Raw genomic sequence first — 27,485 nt, 5'->3', positions numbered from 1 at the left:
TTTCACCTCCTGTGCTTCAAGGAAGTGAAGCTTAACCTCTCCTGTAGCTTGGGCTCCCGAGTCTTGGCAACATCCTCTAAATCATCTCTGCACTTTTTCCAGAATATGGCATTTTATCTCTAGCCCCAAATGGTTTGATTCATGATAGTATGAAACAGCAGGATAAAGGCTTTGAGACTAAATAATGCTGCCCTCCAGAACTTGCTGCCAGTAGCTGAGCAGTTTACTTACAGTATGAGCATTCCCCGACAGTTTGGAGATAGCAGGATACCCAATCAGTTTACATCTAATGAGTTTACTCTGAATCATTAGAAAAGTCTTAAAAACAGTTGTTGGCAGTCCTATCCAAATTTTCTTATTCACCAATTACCTGCTCATTGATACCTAGTAAATTTTTTTTTAAAGATCACAGCTCCAAGACCTCTTGGTCTAATGAGCTGAATTTCACACTACAGGTTGGAGTAACTGCCCTTAAAATCAGAACAGCATTGACTAAGTGTGAGTTCAAGGCTTGCTGTTGACTAAAGTCAATGATAATCTTGGGGGAAAACAGTCCACTGAGTGGTGTCCTACTTCACACAATGTAAGATAATGAATTTGTCAGAGGCCCGTTATCTCAGCCTGAGAACATTACTGCACGAGTTATTCGGGGCTCTGTCCTTGGCATAACCAACTTCAGCTGCTTCAAATAACCTTCCTTGCATCATAAGTGGAGAGGTGTGCCAATAATTGAAAACTTTCAATTCTATGCATAACTCTTTAGTAAATTAAATAACCTGTAGATGGATAGGCTGGGTCTTTTTCCCGGGGTTAAAGGGTGATTTTATAGACAATAGACAATAGGTGCAGGAGTAGGCCCTTCGAGCCAACACCGCCATATAGAGACATATATGGGAAAGATTGAAAAGGGCGCTGAGGGGCAACCTTTCAACTTTTGTATGTATGGAACGAACTGCAGAGGAAGTGGGAGAGGTGGTAGAATTACGACATTTAAAAGCTACTTCGACATGCAGATCTGAAGAAGGGTTTTCGGTCCGAAACGTTGCCTATTTCCTTCGCTGAGTTTCTCCAGCACTTTTGTCTACCTTCGACATGTAGATCGATAGGAAAGGTTTGGAGGGATATGGGCCAGACACGGGCAAGTGGGACAAGCTTGATTAGGCAACTTGGTCAGCATAAACGAGTTGGGCCAAAGCCTTTGTCTCCATGCTGTACAGCTCCATGGCTGTATGTTTGCATGCAAGCACAGACCAAAACTACATTTGGGCATAGGCTTCTTCCATAACCTACAAACCATGAATATGATAGAATATTCTCCACTTGCCTAAATGGATATAGCCATAATTCAAGTTTATCACCAAAATGAGCATGCACCACCATGGTACTCAATACATTGGTGCAGGGTAATGCCTTATGAACCAAAATGTCTTGTAGTCACTTGCCCAGACTTCTCTGCAAACAACTCCTAAACACATGACATCTATCATTAAAAAGGACGAGCATCAAAAGGCTGGTACTTGGGGGCAGCACCACAACCACCTCAGCCATCCTGACATGGAAAAATATCTCCGTCGCTCTAGCGTGACTGGGTCTACCCTACCCAATGGCACTGGGAAACGTTCACCAGAAGATCTGAGCAGTTCATGAAGGTGCACCATCTTGAACTGCGACAGTCCTTTATGGACTGCAATTAGGGATGACTGATATATCTGCCAGCAATGCTCAGATCTTGATAAGCTCGATTCCTTTGGCTTGTCTTAAGTGATTGAAATGAGCAGAGAAATCAAGGATATTTGTGATAGAAACATAGAAATATAGAAAAATAGGTGCAGGTTTAGGCCATTTGACCCTTCGAGCCAGCATCACCATTCAATATGATTATGGCTGATCATGTAAAATCAGTACCCCACTCATGCATTTACCCCATATCCCTTAATTCCCTTAGTCCCAAGAGCTAAATCTAACTCTCTCTTGAAAACATCTAGTGAATTGGCCTCCACTGCCTTCTGTGGCAGAGAATTCCACAGATTCACAATTTAGGTGAAAAGGCTTCTCCTCATATCAGTCCTAAATGGCCTACCCCTTATTCGTAAGATCTTTAAAGTCACTGGTTTTGTCATTCTTAAGACAAGGCGTACCAGAGACTTCCAGCATATTGCAAATTTATACCTCTGTAGATTTTAGAGATATGGCATGGAAACTGGCTCTTCAGCCCACGCGGACTGTCGATTACCCATTCACGGTGGCTTTATGTTATCCCACTTTTGCATCCACTCCCTACACTGCCAATTAACTTGCAATCCCACTCATCTTTGAGATGTAGGAGGAAATCGGAGCACCTAGAGAAAACCCACACACCCACAGGAAGAATGTGCAATCTTCACACCAGCAGCATCTGACGTTAGGATCGTTCCTGGGTCTTTGGCACTGTGAGACAGCAGCTCTACAGGCTGTGCTACTGTGTTGCTCTGTGCAAGTCTCCAATGTCCAATAACCACAGATCCACTCTTTCTTCATAAAGCAGTCTAATAAACCATCTCCACTATTCCAACACCCACACATTTTTTTTACAACCTTACTGATGGTGTCAGCATAATTAGGGTGTGGATAGCTGGAGTAAGCCTGCTGATGGACTTGTTCACAATATTGTTTTGAGTCTGGAATGCTGATAAGTAGCAATAGTAAAACTTTGGTTTAAATTAAAGAGTTGTGTGTGTGTGTGATGTCACAAGATGCACAAATGGCCATTAGTTAAATTCAGGAAAACTACATTCCGTGTGTGATTAACCAATCATGCAAGTTTATATTTTTCTTTAAATTATCCAATTTTGCTTGCCTTATTGCAAAACACCGCCACTCGGCTCACTGTATCACTATATCTAGCAATGTTACAAAATGTTGAGATTTTAAAAATCAAGTCTGCAATTTATCCCATCAGAAAAAGCACAAAAATAAGTTTAATTTGACACCTAATTCACTTTCATATCTTCAGTATTAAAAAAGTTATGACCATTTTCATACTCGGAAATTAGCATCTTGTTCCCTATTGATTTTCCATTGACTTAACACAAAAGCTGTGATCGAGGACAGTGAAATGGCCATAACTTTCTTAAAAACTAAGAGAACTGGAAGAAATTTTCAGTTATTATAGATTGAAGCATTCTGAAACAAATATGAAACAATCTTACTTGGATGACCTGAAATTAAAGCATATAATTAGTTAGTTACCCAATTGTAGCTAATTCAAAACTTCAATTACTAGATCTAAACATCTATCCATTTCTTAAGAAAAGATTAACATTTTTAAATAGCCTAAGTGTCCAAATAACATTCACAAAGAATTCACAATAAAACATGATTTTGAAATCTCATTTACATTAATTTATAGGCCAAATGGAAGGAATTTAGTGTTCAATTGCTGTAAATTAATGGCCATTTAAATCAGCTTTCGAGTGGGATCCTGTGGAACTTGTGGAACGCGCTGGTTTAGAACGTTCCCATTGCGGTGAATTTGTACCCCAAATGCCCAGAAAAATACTGCGGGATTTAATGGGGCTACTCGCAACATTAAACTTTGTATAAAGGGATCTTAAGAAGCCCTCTTTAATGTAAAAATAAACAACCTACCTTCCGTTGTCCCCTGTATGAGATCCGTCCCGTTGTCGGCGGTCGTGAGTTTAGAGGATAATTTTTAACCTACTATAACAATTAAATTAACCAATTAAATTTAAAAATAACTCCAGCGAACGAAACTTGAAGCGATTTTTCGTCAGCAACTAAGTAGGCTGAACAACCTCGATTTGAATAGCTTAGGGAAAATCGCGTTTTAAACCCGCCCCCCTCTCAACGGCGCCAAAATCGCACACACGGGCAGGGACAGATCTGCAGCCCCGCTGAAGGTAGGTTTTGCAACATACCTACTATATCTTGTGAGTTTTGAACTAAAGCCACAACATCATGATTTGGTGCCTGCAATTCAGAGATGATGCCTCCGGATAATGAGATTTTAACTTGGGCAGCTTCGATTCAATCAGCTGTTTGATTTCTGGTCTCCTTCCCTCAAATCATCGAGCTGCAGGATCGATGTTTGTGCATTTAAATGCACCCACTAACAGTGTTTTACATTTCCTAATATATTAGCCATGTACACTCTCTTCATTATTACCCATCAACAACTTCTTGCTCCCATTTGTTCACATTTCCTCATCTGAAAGCAGCAGTATTCAGAATACACAGCGATATTGGTGTCTGCCTGTCACATCCATCCTTGTAAATAATATGTGCATAGGTTTGGTGAAAGAGAAATTGCAGTGGCTGTTTTTAAAAAGCATCCATCAATTTTAAGGATTTAATTGGTACTTTCATGGTATATTAGCACTACTCTTGCCAGATGTCATAGGAAAATTCTAGTAGGTTAGAAATCATCCTGCCTTGTGCAGTTACACGGGATTTATGAATGTAGTTTTGTTCATGTTAATATTGTTGTTTGCTATGTGAAGTAATGCTTACAATCAATGTATGTTTAAAATGTATTTGGATATGATTAAAATTATTGATGCCGGCATTCTTAATTTTGCTCTTTGCCGTTGCACCTTCTGTTCTATTGCGCAGTGTGATAGATTACCTGGAGTAGTGCTTTGTAATGAGTGTTAAATACTTTTAATTCTTTTCTTTGGCAGGTCATCCGAAATGCCACCAGCTCTGTTGAACACAATATGATTTTAGATCCTCGATTGAAATCAGTAGTCATATCTTTTATTCGGACAATAGTATTTATGCAGCCTGCATCTATTCTACAATATAAAGCAACGGACTATAGGCAAATATTTTCCTTTGAAAATACAATTTGATTTCATTCTCATCAGTTCAGAAGAGTATTGTGTTAATGAGGGAATGCAACTATATTTTGAGAAAGCTTCCATTCTGAGTTGCTATTCGTTAACCACCTGAAATAACTTTTAATGTTGTTTTCAGAATACTTGCCTATCTGGGTGGAACTGATGAAACACATATTATCCCCTCTATTCCCTAATAACTCATTCCATCCACTGTAGAGGTTGGCTCATTCAATCTGCAGTGACTTGCCTCAGACAAATGAATGATTAGGATTTACAAGGTGCACCTTGAATAAGGCTGCACATGCTCCTGCCAAATGTAGTGCATTTTTAAAACTATATTTGTGTTAACTTTGTGGAATATTTTAGTTTCTATGATATATTTTCAAAATTACAGAGTAAATATTATAAATGTCCAAACTGATTGCACCATATTAATTCAAGCAGCACACTGCTCATGTACCACACTGCTTGCCGTGCAAGAATGAGATTCTGTGCAATGAAATTAATTTGATTCTCGCCAAACTATTATTAATACATGTTGCTATCTCTTTACCTTCCCTCCCCACCACTCCCACTAAACATTCTCCTGGTTTGCACCCTTCTTTTCTATTGCACCCCAATATGGTGGCTGGCAGTGCACTCTCTCACTGCAAAATTGTAGCAACGTGTTAGTCTGACGAGTGAGTTCATCCTCGCCATCGGACTGCTCCAGCAGCAGTGAACCTCAGCTTGATGTTCAGCATCCATCACATCAAAAAAAAAACACATCCTTCACATTGGTGCTGATGACGTTGGGCTCTTTTTTCCATTTCAGAAATGTTATGTTAGACCAGAAACAAAACAGGCTACTGGTGGTAGAAATGCATCCAGTTAACATTAAATAAAAGAGCATATTTTCTAATCAATGCTATGAAGATAATTGACAAAGTGTTGTTATTTATTGCACCCGGGCAGACAGAATATATTATTCTTATTTAATGATTAAGCTTGTTTAACTTTATTGCATGGGGAATATAGACGAGCACAAAACAAAATAAATTCCAGAAACATTGAGGAAATGGTCAGCAACCCTCTTCTTCGTCCAGACTGACCATCTCAAGTTTGTTGTTTTCTCTGCCTGTGCTGGTCACATGCTGCTAGTGTAACAAAGCCTTGCAGATACGTGTTCAGATTGAATGTAATTTTTCCATATTTATGGAGAGAATTTGGCTTTGGACAATCAGTCACACTGTTCTTGATGTCTTCTGTTAGATAGAATTTCACTTTGTAGAAAAGCAAAATACTGCAGATGCTAGAAATCTAAAATTGACGTAGTAATTTCTGGATATAGTCGGGTCAGAAAGCATCAGTGCAGAGAAACACATGCAATCAATGACTTTTCTTGCTGAACTTTGCAGAAATTTCTATATTTTTCACTTTATATTTATCTATTACACATTTGAAGTGCGGTTCTACATGAGAAGGCAGACAACAGCCAATTATTTTTGACATGTTCATATATTTTCCTGCACATTTCCTTCCCGTTTCTCTCCCCTTGGTTTAAGCCCAAAGCCAGGCATCTGGAAATTTGGTGTTGGGGTATTCTGAATATATCTCCATTTATCACCATTTGCAAATTTGGAGAAAATGGTGAATAATGGCTTATAATTGTAGATTTTTAAAAAAATGGAAAATGGGAGAAATCAGCAAAGCCTTGCAATCGGATAAATGGCCTTGTGGAGTTTCTTGCAACCTGCGCTGCTTGGCCACTTCTGGCTAATTGTTGTTATAACATTATTTAAAGCTATCATTCTGATTTATCTTATACATGTATTAAAAAGTTGAAATTTTAGCACGACGATTGACACTCTTAAAAGTGATTTGCTTAATAGGACTTCAGTTTTAATCAAATTAGATGTAAATCCCCTCAAAGATTTTCCAGTTTTAAATTGGTGGAAAGTCACTAAGTAAAATTACGATCTGCTGTCATTGTAACTAAATATTTGCTTAGCGTTTATTATTAAATTGATTATAATTAATAATTGCTCTCGTGAGTCAATTATTTTTTATAACCTAGAAAAATAAATGTGAGCTGGAAGAATAAATGACAGCTTTCATCATAGTAACTGTGATTCTAGTAACTGAGTTCAACCAATAATAGCTCAGGTTTCGATTTTAAAGTTGTCTTTCTATTGCATTGCTGAATTATTTTACACATTTAGTCTACAGTTAATAATTTTGCACAGAACTGCCAGCTCTGGAGCCAACTTCAACCATTTATACCATATTTCTACATGTAAATTCCACTACACTAGCGCTGCCATCCTTTTCCATGAGGTTTTTGAAATATTAAAAAGAGTACTCTTAGGCTTGCACGGATAGTACTTTTTCTTTGTTGTGCTGTGTTGATGTATTTTCAGCCAACACATTGATATTACTGCAGATGAGGTGTTCTTTGTATTTGTAATATCGTTACTGCAATGCAAAATCCTATTGTTTCTGCTTTGCCTTTGGGCTTAGTTTTAAATTTAATGATCCCATTAAAGTCAGAGATTTACAAAATATAATCCCCTAGGTATGTTTTGACCCAAAAAGTACTACACTTGGATGTAATCTTGAGTCCACTGTAATTATCTCAATTGCTAGTTTTTGTGTGTGTGTGTGGGTGCGCGCGCGTGCGCACACACACACACACACACTTAAAATTATTCCCCTAATATTTCTTATTAATTTTTCTCATTATTACATACCAAATGGGCAATCTAATTGATTGTTTTTAGATTTAAGGATCTCATGCTCATTATTTCGATAAAATGGTTTTAGTTTATCGTGAAATTAAATTAAATTAACTTGATTATCTAATGTATTTTCTTTGAAAAATTATACTGCACAATATGACTAACGAAGAAATGAATTACATGCCATGAATATTGTGTTAGAGTGGACTTCATGAGCACTTTCTTACCAACAACTTTGCACCAAACAAAAGTCAATTTTGAATAAACGGTTATAGCACATGAATTGAAACCTGAACAAGGGTGTGTGGTTGCCTTGGCTTTTTTTTAAACAATGTCTTGTATTTGGATGTGAGTGATGAAGGATTTTAATGCCTATCCATTATTTGCTTTGTAAGACAGGGGTGAGCAACCTTGTAGTGAGAATACTTTTAGAATGCTGCCGGAGTGGAGTTTAACAATCAACAACAAAAAGGCAATTATACAGTATCATATAACCTGATGGATTATTCCTGGATTGTATATCTTACTTATCCCTGTTATCAGATCATTTATAAATGTTCAGATTTAGCTGCATTCGGGCATGGACTATTTAATCATCTTGAGAAGTTGGGAACGGAACTAAATTATTTCCTCACTTATAACCCTCCACTTGCTTCCATAGTTGATGCTGAGGTCTTCCAGGGTCAGCTTCCTTCTCCCTTTATCACTGTGCTGTCACCCTGGGATCTGTCAGTCGGAATTATGTTGGAGGGGTCAAGCCATCGGCTGAAAGATGTAATTTTATTACCACTTCACCCTGATAATTTATTGGTCTCTTGGGCAACTCTCCAATGGATCCATCTGACATATCAAATTCATGTTCCTATATGTGAAATCAATCGCATGTGCAGGATTGGAGACCAGCTAAGGATAGCTGATTCCTTTCCTTAATGATGTCACTGATGCCAGATAATTTTTACAACAATCCGGTAGTTTAATGATCACCATTACAAATGCTAATTTTTTAACACCAAATTTATTGTTTAAACAAAAGCATGGAGTAACTTCTGTTGACAACCTCTGGTGTAATTTATTGCTGTTATACAATAAACATTAGTTCTCTCATGCCTCCTTCTGTGCTTGGAATGGTTTTGATCGTTTGAAAAATGTCATACATATTTGAAGTCATTTTAAATGTAAATTGTGTTAGTTTGTTTCACTATTCAGTTAATTGCTAAGCTTTAACTTTATTTTCAAGACTGCAAAGATAAGGAAAAATAATGCAAATACTGCACAGTTCTGATAATGACGATGGAGATACATTTGGCCAAATCAAGTGTGCAGAGTTTTTTAGTTGGGGAACCTGTCAGAGGATCTTTCTCCCTTTCCACCTTTCCACCTATGTTCCTTCCTCTGGCTTCATAATTCGTACATCTTCTATTTTTATCTCACACTTGTTGTCTTTTGATCTCTAGCCTTTGCCTAAACCATCTGCCTATCAAAAACCCTCCTCACCTGTATCACTCGCCAGGCTTTGCTCTGCCCCTCTTTTCCAATTTTCTCCCCCCACTCCTCACCGCCACCATTCTGAAGGATCCTGTCTCAAAACATTACCTGTACATGTTTTCCAGAGATGGTGCCTGACCTGCTGATTTGTGTTAAGCTCGTTGTCTCTTTTTGTAAACTAACATCTACATTTCCTTGTATCTCTCTATTTTATAATGCCAAGGTAAAAATGTGATAAGACTGAAATTGTGACTATAGATGTGAATAGAAAAGAACATGAATATTGCAGTTTGATGAAAGGAGCGATACTTAAATTATCCTACACAATTTTGCTGAGATGGTCGAGAAAGCATTAGAGGTGCTTGAACAAATTTGACTACTGATCATAATGTAATTAGATTTGAGTTTTGATAGGAGCAAGAAATAATGAATCTGCCAGATTTGGGAAAGCTGATGGTAAAGTACTAATCAATCAAAGAAGAAAAACACATTAAGGTGCACCAGTTCAAAGAATATTTTGAAAATTAAATATTATATATTATATTTGAAGGTTAATCTCAGAACCCAGAACTAACTAGTTGAAAACTAGACTTTGCTGAGTTCAAAAGGTAAAAGTCTAAGTAATATAAACCTTAGTGGTGCAAGACTATTAGATAAAGTATGAATACATCACATATTTAATATTATGGCTTAATAAGACATACCCAATGCAAAAAACGAATTTAAATAACATCAGTTTTAATGAATAATGCCACATAACGCAAGCATAGAAAAATGAAATTTCAATACATTTATTCAGATCATTCCTGAATGTCATTGCTTAACATTGGTAATTACATCTTCACTGCAACCTGTATAATTGTTTCACAATATTAATTTCACAGCATTCATCAACGTTTTTTAATTACATATTAATCAAAGATTTATCCATGATCTCTTCATACTGTCAATATTGTAATTATATGGAACTAATGCATTTTCTTTCAATATTGCGCAAACATCTTGGTTGCTTCAATCTTGCACTCATTGCATTCATTTTTTTGATGTCTTGTGCATTTAAAGAACAATGCCATTTACACCATATTTGATTACCATTTTAAAATGAAATTTTCTCTTGGCATCAACATATGCCATTACGTTGAAAGCAAAATTAGTTGTTGATCAGTGTGCTTTCCTTTGGACATATGAAGGTCAGAAGTACATGAGATTTATGGAATGGATTTTAAGTAGAATTTGTTTTGATTTATGTGGAATGTAAGGAGGGATAATTGTCCATGTAAGAAGTTTGCTAGTCATACAGGACCTTCATTTACTCCCTCTAAAGCCAGGCTGGTAGCTTTCTCTGGAGTGGGCACTTCTTCCTGATCAGCGGATACCTGAACCACGAGGCAGACATGTGGCTTGTGGCATTCAATGTGACTCAACGACGGATAATGTTGTCTGTAGGCAAGGTAGGCAAAGATGATGCCAATCAAGGCACCAACCAATGCATCTGTGATATAAAAACATTTTCTAAAGGTAAGTTTGGAATGAACAGAAAACATACATTAAATGAAAATCAAAAGGATGTCCCACCATCTTACCTTACGCCTACATAAACAAAAAAATCATATTTTTGTTCAAACTGCTACTCCAACTGTTACTGTAACTCATTTGTTCACACCCTAACATAAATATTTCCTTTGTTTAACCCCTCTCTCCTCTCTCCACTGCCCCTGAAAACTAACCTGTTTTCTCTCATTCCCAGTTCTGATAGTCTCCGATCTAGAATATTACCTGTTTTGCTCCCAAATGCTGACCTGATTGTATCTGGCATTTTCTGTCTATTTCAGAAAATCATCAGGCATGGCTCATTCAGGCAGGAACACGTTTTGTGATGTTCAAAACATTCAAATTATGTTAAGATTTAAGCATGCTACCAAGCACAATTAATAATTAAATGTTAAAAATTCAATAAATTGAAATGGTCGCAAATCCAGATAAATGTAAATTACTTGTACTTCCCTCTGGTGGCTAGTGTTTTATCTAACCACCTCTTCTCACAAGAAAACATTTTGGAGTGAATATACTGCTGCTGTTGGCGCCTCTGTGTATGCTGGTCCCAGAAGCGGATTTGCAATAATTCATTCCAATGCTCCACTCCTTTAAACCACTATTCCCAACACCAACATTTCTTACTCTAACTATGCTCTTTAATATAGTTTAGAGATTCTTCTTAATCTCCTCCATCTGTAAACTGTGGACTCTTGATTGTAACCATGTATAGTCTTTCTGCTAACTGAATAGCACACAACAATAAGCTTTTCGTTGTACCTTGGTACACGTGACATTAAACTAAACTAAAATCACAAAAGCTACTCGGATACCACTTAGAGGTTCTCGCCTGCTGTCGGCTTTAATCCAATGACTGAGGAGGATTTCTGAAACTCAAATTGTCGAGTGGATTGGTTGAAAGAAGGCTTTCTCCTAGGTGAGTAAAGTTTGGGAGGTTTAAAAAGAGGGCCAAGAGGCAATTACCTTGAAGGTCGCAGAGGAGCAGCAGCCAGCCCGGCGAGTGAGTGGATTGGCTGAGACATCCTGATTAGTTGTGTGGATAATTGACTTGATTAGATGAATAAAGATGGGTGCTCACTGGTTGGTATGAACATGGTTGGCCGAACGGCCTACTTCAATGCTACACGAGTCTAAATTGAAGCAGCACATTTTTAGCTTGGACATCTTCAGTGAAAATTAAAATGAGAATGTTTTGAAGAGAGAAACACCTTGCTGTCACTTAACATTTCAATTCCAAGGAAAATTTAGAATTTAAGCAATCACTTCCAGGTGAATATGAAACTTTCTGTGAATATGCAATTTAAAAAAAAAATATGCACAAAAGGAGTTTTAGATCAGTGTGGCAGTTTTTTTTAAATAGTCATTGTTGCAACATCTAATTATTCAGCAGACCTACACAAACTACTTTTGTCATTAGCGAGCCCTAGCTTCAGCAAAATGGTATGTATTGATTGGTGTGACATCTATAAAAGATTATAAGGTCTTACATTCTTGTACAAGCATCAATGTGTCACTTTAATTAAAAAATGGAATTGGTTTATAGTAAAGGTCTGTACTTACTCCTCTAGCCATGTGTCACACTGCCTATCAGCCCACAACAATGTTGAGAGGTTGATCTTTATAATGAATGGAAGTGCTTGATTGTTTACAGGGATTGTTCCAACGGTAAGTATTTTGATCAATATTCTCAGAACCATTTAAAGGAAATACTTTAATACTTGTTCCAGTTTCCCCTCCTTCATTCATATGGAGTGAGTTTGGTTTAGAGGTACAACATGGAAATGCCTTTCAGCCCACCGGGTCCATATACCGACTCATTCACACTGATTCTATGTTATCCCACTTTTGCATCCGCTCCCGACACTATGGGCAATTTACCATTAACCTACAAATCCTCACGGCTTTGAGATGTGGGAGGAAACCACAGCACCCAGTGGAATCCCACACAGTTGCAGGGAGAACGTGCAAATTCCACACAGACGGCACCTGAGGTCAGCGTGGAACCTGGGTCTCTGGCATGTGAGGCAGCAGCTGTGCCACTGTGCCTCCCATGCGTTACTGTGCTGCCCTTCCACCACTGCCGTCCTTGGTGAGTACTAAAACTTTCATTCAATGTGTGCCTGGAATGTTGCAAATCAGCAGGACTAATGATTGCAATCCTCAATCTGTTGCTGCTCAGTCAACCGCGTAGTACGCATCTGGCTTCTTTCTCAAATTTCTAGAGTGGAGTGAGGATCCTATATTTGCATTGTGTATACTGAAAAAACGTTCTGAACAGTGTGACTTGGTGTCAAAGGTGTTTGTTAAGATGACTTATTTTAATTTGGGGTTCGTTATTGTAATCATAATAATCAATCGGATTGAAGAAGGCACCTGACCCAAAACATCCTCTGTCCATTCCTTCCACAGATGCCACATGATCCTCCAATACTGTATTTTAGGTTCCTGTAATTTACCAACCTCCACACATGACACCCTTGCTGTGCCCCTTTCCTATCCTCCACTTGAGAGGCCAAGCAAAGTGTTACCTTCACCTTTCATCTGCAAGACGATAAGACATGGGAGCAGGTCTAGGCCGTTCAGCCCATCATGTCTACTCTGTTATTTGATCAGGCCGGTTCTATTCTCCCCCCCCCCCCCGTCAACTCCATGACCTTTGACACCCTTACTAATCAGTCTGAAGAAGGGTTTCGGCCCGAAACGTCGCCTATTTCCTTCGCTCCATAGATGCTGCTGCACCCGCTGAGTTTCCCCAGCAATTTTGTGTACCTAAGAACCTATCAATGTCCACTTTAAAAATACCTAATGACGGCCTGCACAGCCCTTTGTAGCTAAGAATTCCACAGATTTGCCACCCTCTTAAGAAATTCCTCCTCATCTCCATTCGAAAGGTATGCCCTTTTATTTAAGGCTGTGCCCTCTGGACCTCGTCTCTCCCACTATTGGACACATCCTCTGCACATCCACTCTATCTAGGCCTTTCATGACTTGCTATGTTTCAATGAGATTCCCCCCTCCTTCTAAACTCCAGCAAGTGCAGACCCAGGTAAAACAGCATCCCTGACAATGTAGCATCCTCCAGTTCAGCATCAGCTGAGGACTTTGCTCTCATGCATATTTTGGAGTGATTTTTCTGCAAACTAACAGAAGATATCGGGTCACTAATTGATTTTAATGGACATGCTATTTGGATGCAATACTTTGTTTTCATTTTGGAGAAGCGAACACAAGACATACATCAAATGCTTAAAGATGACCAGGTATAATTTATAATTTACAAACACTTTGTGAAAAACCAATACCTTTTAAGTACGCTGTCAGTGATGACCCAGAGCAACTTGCACTCTTAACAATAACATTTGACAATTGGAATGTTATACTTGACTAGCTCTGTGGCAAAATATATTTTACCCCAATATGTGGATTTCCTGCAGATGAGATTACAGAAAAACTCCCCTGTTCAATGGTTATGTGTCTTCTGAATGCGTTCACAATTAGAATTAAATGTCAATGTCGCTTCTAGTCTTAGATTTGTTAAAACTACTTAAACCTGGATTTGAACCCTGTGCATCTTCACTGTAAGTGCATATAATTAGAAAATCAAAGGTTTGGAGAAATCTCCAAGGGTGGTCGCGGTGGCGCAGCGGTAGAGTTGCTGCCTTGCAGCGAATGCAGCGCCGGAGACCCGGGTTCGATCATGACTACGGGTGCTGTCTGCACTGAGTTTGTACGTTCTCCCCGTCACCTGTGTGGGTTTCCTACGAGATCTTCGGCTTCCTCCCACACTGCAACGATGTACAGGTTAGTAGGTTAATTGGCTTGGTAAATGTAAAAAAATTGTCCCGAGTGGGTGTAGGATAGAGTTAATGTGCGTGGATCGCTGGTCGGTGCGGACCCGGTAGGCCGAAGGGCCTGTTTCCACGCTGTATCTAAAATAAACTAAACAAATAATAATTTTATATCTAGAATTATTCAATCACAAGGAAATTAGCAATTAATGGTCTGGGATGGAAGTCAACATAATGCAAACTTTGTATTCTAACAGATCTTGACCTGAGATTGGTAGTTTATTCTCTCTATTACATGTTCTTGATGTAAGTATATTAATCATGTATCAGTAATGTCAGTGCAATATCAATTGATTGAAAGATGCAGCAAAGATGCTCACCATGTCCACACTGACTATTGATTACCCATTCACACTACTTCAGTTATCCCACTTTCACATCCATTCCCTTTACACTAGAATCAATTTAAACTACAAACTCATTTGTCTTGGGGGTGTGAGAGGAAAACCACATGGTCACAGGGAGTCTTCGCTCTGACAGCACCCGAGGTCAGGATCGAACCCAAGTTTCTGCAGGAGTTCTACCAGCTGCACAACTGTGCTGCTCTTCCTACCAAATTGATTCATGACTAATTAGTTTTCCTTATAAATACCTTTGTCAGCTTTCAAAAATGTACATTTAAAGCATAATTCTGCTTCAATCTCCTATGACCTGCTTTATTGTGCATCATACACATGTTCAAGTGTAAACCAGCATCTGCATTTCCTTCCTACACCGTGAGTAGCGTTTGCATTTCACAGCAGCAGCCTGAACCAGCAGCATTGAACAGATATTTCCAATTAAGCCCATAGCAAATCCTTATCGGCCTGTAAACACTGATAACCATGCCAAGCGACCAGGTACTATTGATCAGCGAACTGGCTGCTTACAAGCCGGTTTTTCGTACGATATACCTACACGGTATAAGATTGCAATCATTCTAAGTGGGACAATTGTACCTTCCAGGTATTTTTTTTTAAGATACTGCATGGAAACGAACTCTTCGGCACACCAAGTCCATGTTGACTATTAATCACTCATTCACAGTAGTTCTATGTGATCTCCACTTTCTTATTCACTCCCTACATACCAGGAGTAATTTACAGAGGCCAATTAACCTACAAACCAGGGTGCAAGAGGAAATCTGAGCTCCCAGAGAAAACTCGAACAGTGACAGGGAGAATGTACGAACTCCAAACTGATCTTTGTTCAGGGATTATGTGAATGTGAGTAAATAAACCTTATCAAATGCATGTAAATTCAAAAGAAAATTGGTAAATACCATCTGCAAATGCTTTACAATTGATTTATCAAGGTACCACTGTGCTTTTATGTTCCATTTGCTCTCTAGTAACAGAAGAACAGGACTAGGCCATTTAACCCTACAATATGAACATGGTTGATCATCATTCAGTACCATGTTCCAGTTTTATGACCATATCCCTTTATAGCTCTGCCCCTCATAAAACATCCAACACTTTCTTCAATTTACTAAATGATTTGGCTTCAATATCTTTCAACCACATGCACAAAGAAAAGCGATTATGAGAATTGAAGGGAAATCAAATATTAATTGGTTTAAGATTTTTCTTGGATTTAAAGCAAGTAAATAATAACTGTGATGAAGTGAAAAGCAATTAATAAACATGATTATAATGTCACACTGGATCGGAGAAGCTGGGAGAAATAGAAATGACCACAACCTTGATCAAAATGATGTTATGTTATGTTTAAGGCCATCCAGATAGAAGTTGTTCAGCATGGGAACAGGCCTTTCAGCCCACCAAGTGCACGTCGACCATCGATCACCAGTTCACAGTATTTCTATGTTATTTCACGTTCTCATCCTCTCCCTACACATTAGGGACAATTTCACAGAGGCCAATTACCCTACAAACCCAAATGTCTTTTGGATGTTGGAGAAGCCAGACCACCCGGAAAAACACCATGCGGTCACTGGGAGAACGTTCAAACTTCACACAGGCAGCAGCCAAAGTCGGAATTGAACCTGTTCTCTGACATCGTGAGGCAGCAGCTATACCAGCTATACCACTGTGCCGCAGGAAGTAGAGGGAGGTGGAAAGCTTAGAATGTAAACACCAGAGTGCAATGTATAACCTGCTGTAGAAAACATATCTAACTAGCACAGTGAAAGGCAGGAGTGGAGTGGAAGTGAAAGTGGGAATGCAGGGAAGGGTGCATGGTGCTGGGTGTATAAAAGGCCAGGGACAGAGGGAGATGTGTGTGGAGTTAGAAGAAACTAGATGCTGAAATCCTGAGTAACAAACTATCTGCTGGAGTAACTCAGTGGGTCAGGCAGCTCCCGTGGAGGGAACCGTTTTAGATCCCAACCTTTCATCTGGATTCAGAGAACATCTGGAAAGAAGTGTGTGATGTAGAAGGTGATAGCAGGCAGAACTGGGCCAAGGCCATGGGACAATTTAAACATGAGGATGAAAATGTGAGGTGCTGTGAAGTTGAAAGCAAACTTGGGTCACTAAGGAAAAGGTTGAGAGTCAAGTCTCCCTGGCGGTGAAGTAAGATATAGCAGCAAAGTTTAGGAACAACTGAGAAAGGAGAGTAGAGTGGTTTAATAAACATTGGAGTACAGGTACAATTGGATATAACCTGATCAATGAATTAGGGAACGGTATTTGAATTATGCAGGACCTAATTGCTTACAAAGTCAATTTGATCAGGATCTAGAGAACATTTAAAGGTTAGTTTGAAAATTGACAAGTAGAAAAAAGTGTCCATAGAAAAGAAACTATTTCTATGTAACAGTTATTAAATTAATTTTGTAAATTATTCCCTTTATCCAAACTTTCTTCCCCCTTTATCTGTGCTCTGTAGATGGGTTGATTGTGTTCATGTATAATCTTTGTTTTGACTGCATAGCAAACAAAAGCTTCCGCTGTGCCTCTACACGTGACGATAATAATAATAATAAACTAAACTAAAAAAATCTTGCCAGTTTGCCCTCTTTTTCTTCAGAAATCTCACCTCTCTTAAAGTATTGAACTAGAGACTGAAGAATGGTGGTTGATCTCCTGATGTTATTCCTTTGCTGCTCTGTTTATTCCTAACGACTGTCCCTAACCATGCAAGTCGAAAGTTCTGTGACTGCTGAATATCCTCTTTCACAGTTACCCCTTGTGGGCTCCTCTGATCTCAGTGGAGTTTTTGACCTTTCATTTTCACTCTACGACAGGAATGCTGGAATGTTCAAAGCTTGAATGATTAGTTAATTGCTCCAATGTTTGCAACTGGTCTATTAAACAGTCTTAGTAGTAATAATGGTAATGGCATCATCATTATATATGTTAAATTTCATTCCAAGAGACAGATGTAAAACCAGATAGGATAACAGTTTCCTTGAAATTGGTATCGCCATAGCTGGTACACCAGAGGCCATAGGGTCTGAAAATAGCAGTCAATATAGGGAAGCTCCACATTTCAATTGTGTCAGAATTCTCAAATGACTGCTTCTGAAAATGTAATATTAAAGATGTGTGATATCAAATTTGTGCAAAGGACAGGTAGAATAGCTCATTTCAAGTTTTCCAAAAGCATTTGGCATCATGCAGGGAGGCCACAGTACTTGGACCACATGCATAGAGTTTGAGGTTTCATTTTCATCTTGTTAAAGCTGATGACTTTGAAGTAAAATTTAAAGATCCCGAGACATCAATTTAATGTTAACTGAATGTGAAACTCATCAGTTTTTTTGCTGCACACATGATCCACAGGGTGAATGATAGCAGAATCGCTTACTCTGTCTCCACAATAAACCTTTGCCATAAATTCATGCATTACAAAGTAAACCATCTTCCCAATGCCATAAAGTGCAATTTTGTGGATTTTCTTGCTACAGGGAACCACTGAGGCAGAGACTAATGCAGTTCTAGATATAAGACCATTGAGAATGAAAAGGCAATAAGAAAGTTATTAGTTGTTTATGAAAAATCCTATCTAAAATGGATGGACTGAATGGCGGCCTCATACACCAGAACTCTCATGTTTTCTGCGGCAAAGAGGGTGACATTTAAAACAAAAGGGTAATGATTATTTTCAAGTAGTGGGCAAAGAAATGATACAAAACATATAAATGAAACAAAACAAAATACATGTACAATAATGTTCCACAATGTAATTTTTCGGTTATCTTCAGGGAACCAGTAACCCTGATCACAAGGGTAGATCTTCAGCTGCCTAATGATCTATCTGAGCTGGAGGTCCCCCATCTTGGCTCAGACCCTTCCTTGCAGTAGATCCCCAAGCTTAAAAAGCAGATCTGACTCCCTGCTATTTCCCTTTACCCCAAAGCTGTCTTGAGAGTTGGCTTCAGCAGCCGACAAAGATGCTTGTGAATGGCAAGAGCATTCAAAAAAAACTGGGACATAATTTAAAAAAATCTATTAAATTATTCTAACAATGCAATAAAAGATCAGCATGTAATTTGAAATAATTGAATACATTTGTCCATGAAATTAAATCAAACAAAAATCACATTAACGCGCCTCACTTCCTAGAACTCTCTACACAATGGAATAAATGGCATAGGAGGACTTGGTCACGTGAGCATGGGCTCAGAGACTGACCCAGGACTGAGAGATCTGAGGAAGTTTTCACTCGTAGATTGAACTCATTGATGATTCCAGCAGCACAGTGAAGATTCCTCCAGTGGTAGGTTGCGTCTCCGCAGGTTCCTGTTGGGCGGGACCCATCAGTTTTCAAACAGATTTCCTTGCCCAACGCCCAATTTTTGATTTTGTTTATTTATGTACATAGAATATAGAACAGTACAGCACATGAATAGGCCCTTCAGCCCACAATGTCCAGACAAACACATTGCCAAGGTAAGCTAATCTTCTCTGCCAGAATGTGATCCATATCCCTCCATTCCCTGCATATCCATGTGCCTATCCAAAATCTTCTTAAATGCTACTGTTGTATCTGCAAGTGTAATCTTAGAAAGAGAAACTGTACCATTTTTGTCTTATTTTCTCAATTCCAATGATTTGGTATCCCACCTTCACCCTTTCCTCCATTGCTCAATCATTGTGACTGACACCACATCAAACTCTCATCATGTGCTAAACCAAATCCCTCTAGATGCATCTCATTTTCCTTTCATTTGTTCTCTCCTTTTCGCACTCCATGTTTTCAACTCCTCATACACCTGTTGGATTTTTAACTTAATTCAGAGTGGGGTGATTTTATCCCAATGGCACAACAAGCTTCCATTTGGGAGATCAAGTACAGACTAAGTAACTACAGGTATCTTGTCAAGTACCTACACTCTGCCCATGATGCCTCCCTTATTTTGTTCCATGCTTCATCTTCCTTCCCTTTCTGATTCCTTCATCTGCAGCCTTTGTTGCTTTAATCTCCTAGCCTCTTGCTGTTTTACCCTTCCATCCCTCAACAGACTCCATCTGGATCTTCACCTGGATCCACCTCATGCTAGCCAGCTCTTGCCCCAACCCTCCACTCTCCTGTCTTTGCTGGCTATCTCCCCTCTGTCTAAATGAACCCCAAATCTCCACAGATGTTGCTCGATCTGCTGCCTCCATCCGTTTGCTTTTTTGCTCCAGATTCCAGCAGCTGCTGTCTCCCATGATGCTACACATACAGTGGTGCTTTCTAAAAATACCAGAATTAAATTATCAATCAGCTTGAAGATTCCGGTAATATCCATGAACATTGGTCAAACAGGAACACATGAAGATTTAATTCTAACAATATATAGCCCTGGAACTCTTGCAAATGTTCCCTATTTTATGTAAAACTGGTCCCATCTCTGTCGAGGCCATAACCCTCAAATTTCATCAATGTTGAGGAAGGATTTCTGGATGAAGCAGTAAGGGAACTTTTTGCTCTTTTTATTCTTTCACAGATGAATCTTCTGATGAAGTTTTAAGTAAGTGCTCATCCTGAGATTTCAGGGGCTTCCTTGTGATTGCTCTCTTTTTGCAGTATTGCAAACCACTGCTATTTCTCATTTATCCCTTGCCGGCGCAAAGCAGAACTGAACAAACTGATTCCCTCCTGTAATGGAATTGTTAAAGTGTGCTTCACTTCCCAGCTGTGGGTGATCAATGGGCTCTCCTCTAGAAAGGTCAGAACCAGTCTCTTTTAAAGCAAGTGCAATTTTTCACATGAATAATGACGTTCAAGTAATATTGACTGCGTGTTCCTTCACCAGCTCATTTGCCAAACCAAGTTTGTTTTATCCATGGGAGAAAAGCAAAATATGAATGTGCCTATGGGGATCCCATAGAATCATATCATTAAATCATTACAACACAAAACAATGTTTACAAGTCACCAGATAGACCAGTTTAATAAAGCCGCTGGCATCACCAAGATCAGCAAAACCAAAGCGAAACAACGGCAGGAGGTCGTTGTAAAGGGAGAACAGCTCACCTTGCCAGTGATGCTTGTAATCACAAGTCCGCGACAAGGCTATCATCACCGCGCAGTATAAAGGGAGGATAGTAGCACACAGCCTCCAGCACTTGCCTTGGCCGATATCCGTGAAACAGTGCAGCTTCCCAGCCAAGTAGAAGGTGGTGAAACCCAGACCTGAGAAAGCAACTGGAAGAAGAAATTCTTGGTTGAAATGACTGCAGCTTTGACATCATTCATTCCTGTTTATGGAACACGGTACTTTAATGTACAGAACAATTAGTCACACCGCATGGTAACAAGCCCTTCAGCTCAATTTGCCCATGCCGAACAACATGCCCCATCTACACTAGTGTTTGGCCCATATCCTTCTAAACCTTCCCTATCAATGTATGTCCAAATGTTTCTTAAACATCATGATATAACCTGCCTCATCTACCTTCTTTGGTAGCCCATTCCATAAATCTACCAACCTTTGTGTAAAACAGTTGCCCCTCGGGTTCCTATTAAATCTTCCCACCCTCACCTTAAACCTCTCTCCTCTTGTTCATGATTCCCCTACTCCAAGTAAAACAAACTCTTATCTAACCCTAGGTACACAAAATTGCTGGGAAAACTCAGCGGGTGCAGCAGCATCTATGGAGCGAAGGAAATAGGCGACGTTTCGGGCCGAAACCCTTCTTCAGACTGATGGGGGGTGGGAGAAAGAAGGAGAAGGGGAGGAGGAGGAGGAGCCCGAGGGCGGGCGGATGGGAGGGTGGGAGGAGACAGCTAGAGGGTTAAGGAAGGGGAGGAGACAGCAAGGGCTAGCAAAATTGGGAGAATTCAATGTTAATGCCATACGGACGCAAGGTCCCCAGACGGAATATGAGGGGCTGTTCCTCCAATTTCCGCTGTTGCTCACTCTGGCAATGGAGGAGACCCAGGACAGAGAGGTCGGATTGGGAATGGGAGGGGGAGTTGAAGTGCTGAGCCACCGGGAGTTCAGGTAGGTTATTGCGGACGGGTGAGGGTCTTATCTAACCCTATCTATTCCTCACATGATTTTTATACACCTCTATAAGATCGCCCCTCATCCTCCTGTGCAATAGTCACAGTCTGCTCAACCTCTCCCTATGGCTCAGACCTGGCAACATCCTCGTAAAACTTCTCCGCACCTTTTCCAGCTTAATGGGGTGTGCAGGGGAGAGACAAGACTTTGCCTCCCATCACAGTGAGGAGGAGATTCACTGTGATGGATGTTTGTGTAAATTGTGTTGTGTCTTGGTTCTTCTACTTGTTTGTATGACTGCAGAAACCACATTTCGTTTGAACCTCAATGAGGTTCAAATGACAACAAATAAAATTGTATTGTAATTGTATTAACACCATCTTTCCTCTAAACAGGGTGACCAAAACTGAACACAATACTCCAGATGTGGCCAAATTAAAATTAAAAATCATGTATCATGGCCTGGATGCCAGCATTATTTTGTTTTTGCTCAAGGCTGTGGTGGGAGGGAAAGCCTTTGTAACAAATTGCCCCTGTATGGTATCTTCGCTACTCCAGTCAACCTGGGGAAAGTGTGGCCAGAGTGCGCTAAATTGGCCGTCAAATATTCCTTCTGCAGTTTAACACCTTGTTTGTTTGCAGAATTCTTTATTGTGGCAAATGTCAAATCAACTAAGCTTTCCTAGTTAAAGCCCATTTTAATTGCTAGCAGCAATTGCGTCTGAGTGTCTCATTAGGCTGTGCTGTGGAGACCTTCCCAGTGCACTTTGAGATTCAGATGCCATCAGCCACAGCTGATTCCGTGCAGCATTGTGCCAAATTATACCATTGGGTCCTATAGTATATTCCTTCCTTGACCTAGACAAGGGAGGAAAACTGAACAATGCTCATTTAAATTTGCAACACCTCAGATAATAAAATAACTTACCCCTGCTTTACAATTTAAGGAGTGTAGGAAGGAACTGCAGGCGCTGTTTTAAATTGAAGATGGACACAAAATGCTGGGGTAACTCAGCGGGACAGGCAGCATCTCTGGAGCGAAGGAATGGGAGACGTTTCGGGTCGAGACCTTCAGTCTGAAATCCTTCTTTCAGACCTGAAATGCCACCCATTCCTTCTCTCCAAAGATGCTGCCTGTCCCGCTGAGTTACTCCAGCAGTTTGTGTCTGTTTACAATTTGAGGAGTTGTGTGTCTGCAGAGCAGAGGCAACTTATAGCCCCAACAAATGACACCTAGAATGGTTCAATGGTCTTATTGTCACATGTACCTCGACACAATGAAATTCTTTGTTTTTGCATACAATTCAGTAAAATCATACTGCACAATTAAAAATAAATACAAAGTGCAATGATTGTAGTTTAAGAATAATAGACTTCTCCAAGAGTGCACAAAGACTCGCCGTGTGTCGTCCTGTGCCATCTTTCGCCCTTCAAGTTTCAAGTTCTTAAAATAGAGTGCTATCTTGGCCTGGCAGTAACACTGGGTCGGTGTTGCAGGCATCTGCCTGGCCTGTCGATGTCCTCCACCACTGCTTCCCCACTTTGTGTATCGTCACCGATCAGCTGGACTCTGACAACTTGCATTCATTTTCCAGACAATCTATATTTACTTGTGCACAAGTAAAGCAGCAAAGTCCCAGTTACCGCACTGCTCTGAAATTTCACTCGCAACTGTCAGCTTTTATACAGATTTGGACCCTTGAAATCGTGCATGTTTTCTAATTTCTTATCATCGATAACAATGTATTCTCAAAACACTAATACAAATACAATAACAAATAAAACCACCTGCTATTTAATCCTTTATTTGTATTCCATTTTAATAAGGATGACTATCAAGAACCCCGCTCTCGGTTATAGCGAGCTGTATGTCGAGGGATGCCTCTGGACAACATAGGTTAGACACAAAAAGCTGGAGTAACTCAACGGGAAAGGCAGCATCCCTGGAGAGAAGGAATGGGTGGCGTTCCGGGTCTCGTCCCTTCTTCAGAAGAACCTTTGTGGTGTGTGTCAAGGAATGTCCATGAAGAACCTTGTAGTGTGCTTCAAGGAATGTCCAAAGGTCCTTGTGGTGTACAGTTACCTTAACCTTTGTCATACTGCAGTTTCCACATGCTGTTGCAGGCTGTGTCTGATCTGCACGCTTGGCCACCGAGGGCCATCCAATGGTGCCCAATGTCCTGGCTGCAGCCGGGCTTCCAGCAGCCCACACCATGGACACACGGATCCACCACTCAGCCTCTAAGAGCCAGGGCGCCTCTCGTAGTCGACCTCGTAACGCCCCAGAGTTCCCCCGAGAACACGGCAGGAGACCCTCAGCCCGCTCACCGGCACTGTTCCGCTATTCCGTTTGCCAGTGCAGCCGCCATCTTGAAAGGGGGATAGAAGGCACCTCAGAATGCCACCACCTACAAGTTCCCTCTTAGTTGCATTCATTTGAATTCCTGATTTGTTATGTCACTCAATGACTTGGAAATATATCACCGCCCCCTCACTGTCACTGGATCGGAATCTTACAATTCCCAACCCAGCAGCACTCAAGATTCTATCTGACCTCCATAGGCTCCTTAAGCTGCAATCTTGAGCAAAAATAAAACAAACTGCTGGAGGAACTCAATGGGGTCTGGCAGCATCTGTAGAGGGAAATGGACAGATACCATTTTGGGTCGGGACCTCCTTCAGCACTCGGGGAATACCATCATCGCATAAAGTGGAGTGGACATGATGGCAGCTAACCACCACCTTTAAATACAATTAAGGATGGACAATAAATATTGGCTTTGCCAGCACTATATATGTTCTAGAACGGAGTTTAAAAACAGCCTTTATCATTGAAGCAACCAGTTAATATGTCTTGGGTATCTGCCTAAGCTGGCCGCAGGCTGAATGCCCAGCAGAGTTCAGATTGATCTCTCTCTAGAAATACATTTCCAATACTTTGCAAAAACATTTCACTTAGTTTCATTGAGCGACATACGGTAACAAATCAGGAGTTCAATGCTTAGCTTATCATATCATCCCTTTGAAGTTGATCTTGCATTGTATTGACAAACCATCCCAGTCTCCTTTCACGTACGTACACAATCCTGAATGGGAAACACAGCCCATGAACACTTTTTCCAGACAAATGGGATCATCCATAAAGGCCTTGGCTTCAGCCATTGTTTGTCATCTCTAAGATTGTCCTGCACAATGTGTTACAAACTGCAAACTCTACTTTGATCTTATTTTTCCTTCAGCAAGGATACATCTCTCACCTACTTGTTTTAGCTGTAGTCGAAAAATGTGTAGAAAACCAACTGTATGAAACTCTTTCTCCCTGGTATACCCAAGCACATTTACAATGCAGAATTCCTTTAAAACAGAACAGGGTGGTCTACTTAATTGCATAAAGTCATTACACTCAAGCTACAAGTGGAAATATTTGTACTCAATTGTTTTAGAAGTTGAACCCCTGCAATTCACTAAACAAAAGCACTGTCCTCTCAATACCTCATGAACTGTAGCCAGCAGGGGTGGATAATCTAGACTATATTTACTCCTGCATTTTATGAAACAGGAGGGAGGAAAATCTCAATCTTGCAGTGTTTGTGTTATAATATAATAACAATAGAGTTATTGGAATGGCACAGTGGTGCAGCCATAGTGTTGCTGATTTGCGACGTCAGAGACCCAGATCCGATCCTGACCATAGATGTTTGTACGTTCGTTCTCCCTGTGACTGTGTGGGTTTTCTCCAGGTGCTCTGGTTTCCTCTCACATTCCAAAGGGGTACAGTTTTGTAGGTTAATTGGCTTTTGTAAATTATCCCTAGCGTGTAGGACAGAACTTGTGTATGGATGGTCGTTGGTCGGCATGGCCTCAGTGAACCGAAGGCCAATTTTAAGTTCACAACTCGGTGGGCCAAAAGGCCTGTTTCCACACTGTATCTCTAAACTAAACTAAACTTACCTCAACTATATATAGGTATGTTGCAAAGCCTACCTGAAGCGTCGTTGAAGATCTGCTGCTGAGGGTGTGCGCGATTTTGGCGCCGTTTAGAGGGGGCGGGTTTAAAACGCGATTTTCTCTAAGCTGTTCCAATCGAAAATGTTCAGCCTAGTTAATTATTAACGAAAAATCGCTGGAAGACCCCGTCGCAAAAGCTATTATTAGGTTTAAAGGCCTTGAATAATAGTTATAGTAGTTTAAAAATCAATCTCTAAACCCGCGACCGTCAGCAACCGCAGGGTCTCATAAAGCAAATAGCAGAAGTTAGGTTGTATATTTTTACATTAAAAAGGGCTTCTAAAGATCCCTTTATACAAAGTTTAATATTGCGAGTAGCTCAATTTGGCCCCATTATATCGCGCAGTATTTTTCTCGGCATTTGGGGCACAAATCTACCGCAATGTGAACGTTCTAAACCAGCGCGTTCCACAGGAACCCACTGGAAAGCTGATTTAAATGGGCATTTATTTACAGCAATTAAACACTAAATTCCTTCCATTTGGCCTATAAATTAATGTAAATGAGATTTAAAAATCATGTTTTATTGTGAATTATTTGTGAATATTATTTGGACATTTAGGCTATTTAAAAATGTTAATCATTTATTAAGAAATGGATAGATGTTTAGATCTAGTAATTGAAGTCTGAAATTAGCTACAATTAGGTAACTAACTAATTATATGCTTTAATTTCAGGTCATCCAAGTAAGATTATTTTATATTTGTTTCAGAATGCTTCAATCTATGATAACTGAAAATTTCATTCAGTTCTCTTAATTTTTAAGAAAGTTATGGGCTTTTGACTGTTCACGATCACAGCTTTTTTGTTATGTCCATAGAAAATCAATAGGGAACAAGATGCTCATTTCCCAGTATGAAAATGGCCATAACTTTTTAAATACTTGAGATATGAAAGTGAATTAGGTGTCAAATTAAACTTATTTTTATGCTTTATCTGATGGGATAAATTACAGACTTGATTTTTAAACTCTCAAAATTTTGTAACATTGCTACTATATAGAGTTCTCCTCAAGAGATTTAAAGTCTAACGATTTTGATGAGAACTATTTAGTTTAGTTTTTGTTTACAGATACAGTGTGGAAACAGGCCTTTTGGCCCACCGAGTTGTGAACTTAAAATTGGCCAAATGGACATTGATTACGTTTCCCGGGAATAAGAACCGAAAATGCTGAAGATACCAAGCAGGATAGACAGCACCTAAAGCGGGTGAGACAGACTACAAACAGAGTTAACCATGTCAGTTGATGACATTTCATCAGAACTGAAAAAGAGAGAAAACAAACGAGTTTTAAGTTGCAGAAAAGGCATAGTGTCAAATGAAATGAAGAAATGTCACAGATACTTAAAGCTCAAGAGAACCCAGTTGACACAAGTACTACTGGTGTTATCTCAGACAGCTTGGAAATCATTAGTTGATCTCGCTTGTACTGAAATCTTTGCTGGTGCCCTTGGGTCTAATAAATATTGGTAGTTATGTTATAGAATATGGTTCTTAAAGTCTCCCTTTACCATATCATCGAGGAATGAAGCACAAATATCCTGAGCTGAGATGTGGGATGCACTTAATAGTTTGCCCCTGCCCTGTAGCTGATAAGCAGAGTGCAGCCTGCATGTGTTTTAAAGGTGTAATTGACCTTTTGAAAAAAGTAAGA

The 27,485-nt window shown here is 39.8% G+C and overlaps 2 protein-coding genes across 6 annotated transcripts in view; one reads left to right on the top strand and one right to left on the bottom strand.

Moving 5' to 3' along the window:
- The window catches only part of LOC116981101 (SEC23 interacting protein), an 87,986-nt gene extending 79,322 nt beyond the window's left edge, over positions 1 to 8,664 (top strand). For 4 of the 5 annotated variants that reach the window (XM_033033824.1, XM_033033826.1, XM_033033825.1 and 1 more), the window contains exon 19: positions 4,680 to 8,661. The gene's annotated coding sequence lies outside the window, so the exon portion shown is untranslated. Of the gene's footprint in view, positions 1 to 4,679 lie in introns of all 5 variants that reach the window. The other variant, XM_033033823.1, reaches the window with a different exon arrangement.
- A 1,094-nt stretch (positions 8,665 to 9,758) lies between these two features.
- The window catches only part of plpp4 (phospholipid phosphatase 4), a 275,043-nt gene continuing 257,316 nt past the window's right edge, over positions 9,759 to 27,485 (bottom strand). The window contains exons 6-7 of the mRNA XM_033033828.1: positions 20,851 to 21,021; positions 9,759 to 10,532 (exon numbers count right to left, since the gene is read on the bottom strand). Coding sequence (XP_032889719.1) covers positions 10,333 to 10,532; positions 20,851 to 21,021 — 371 coding nt within the window. The 3' untranslated portion in view covers positions 9,759 to 10,332. The remainder of the gene's footprint in view (positions 10,533 to 20,850; positions 21,022 to 27,485) is intronic.

The sequence above is a fragment of the Amblyraja radiata genome, chromosome 15 (assembly GCF_010909765.2).
Source record: "Amblyraja radiata isolate CabotCenter1 chromosome 15, sAmbRad1.1.pri, whole genome shotgun sequence".
Taxonomy (NCBI): Eukaryota; Metazoa; Chordata; class Chondrichthyes; order Rajiformes; family Rajidae; genus Amblyraja; species Amblyraja radiata.
Note: the sequence above shows the minus strand (reverse complement) of the source record. Positions and strands in the feature narration are given on the sequence as shown.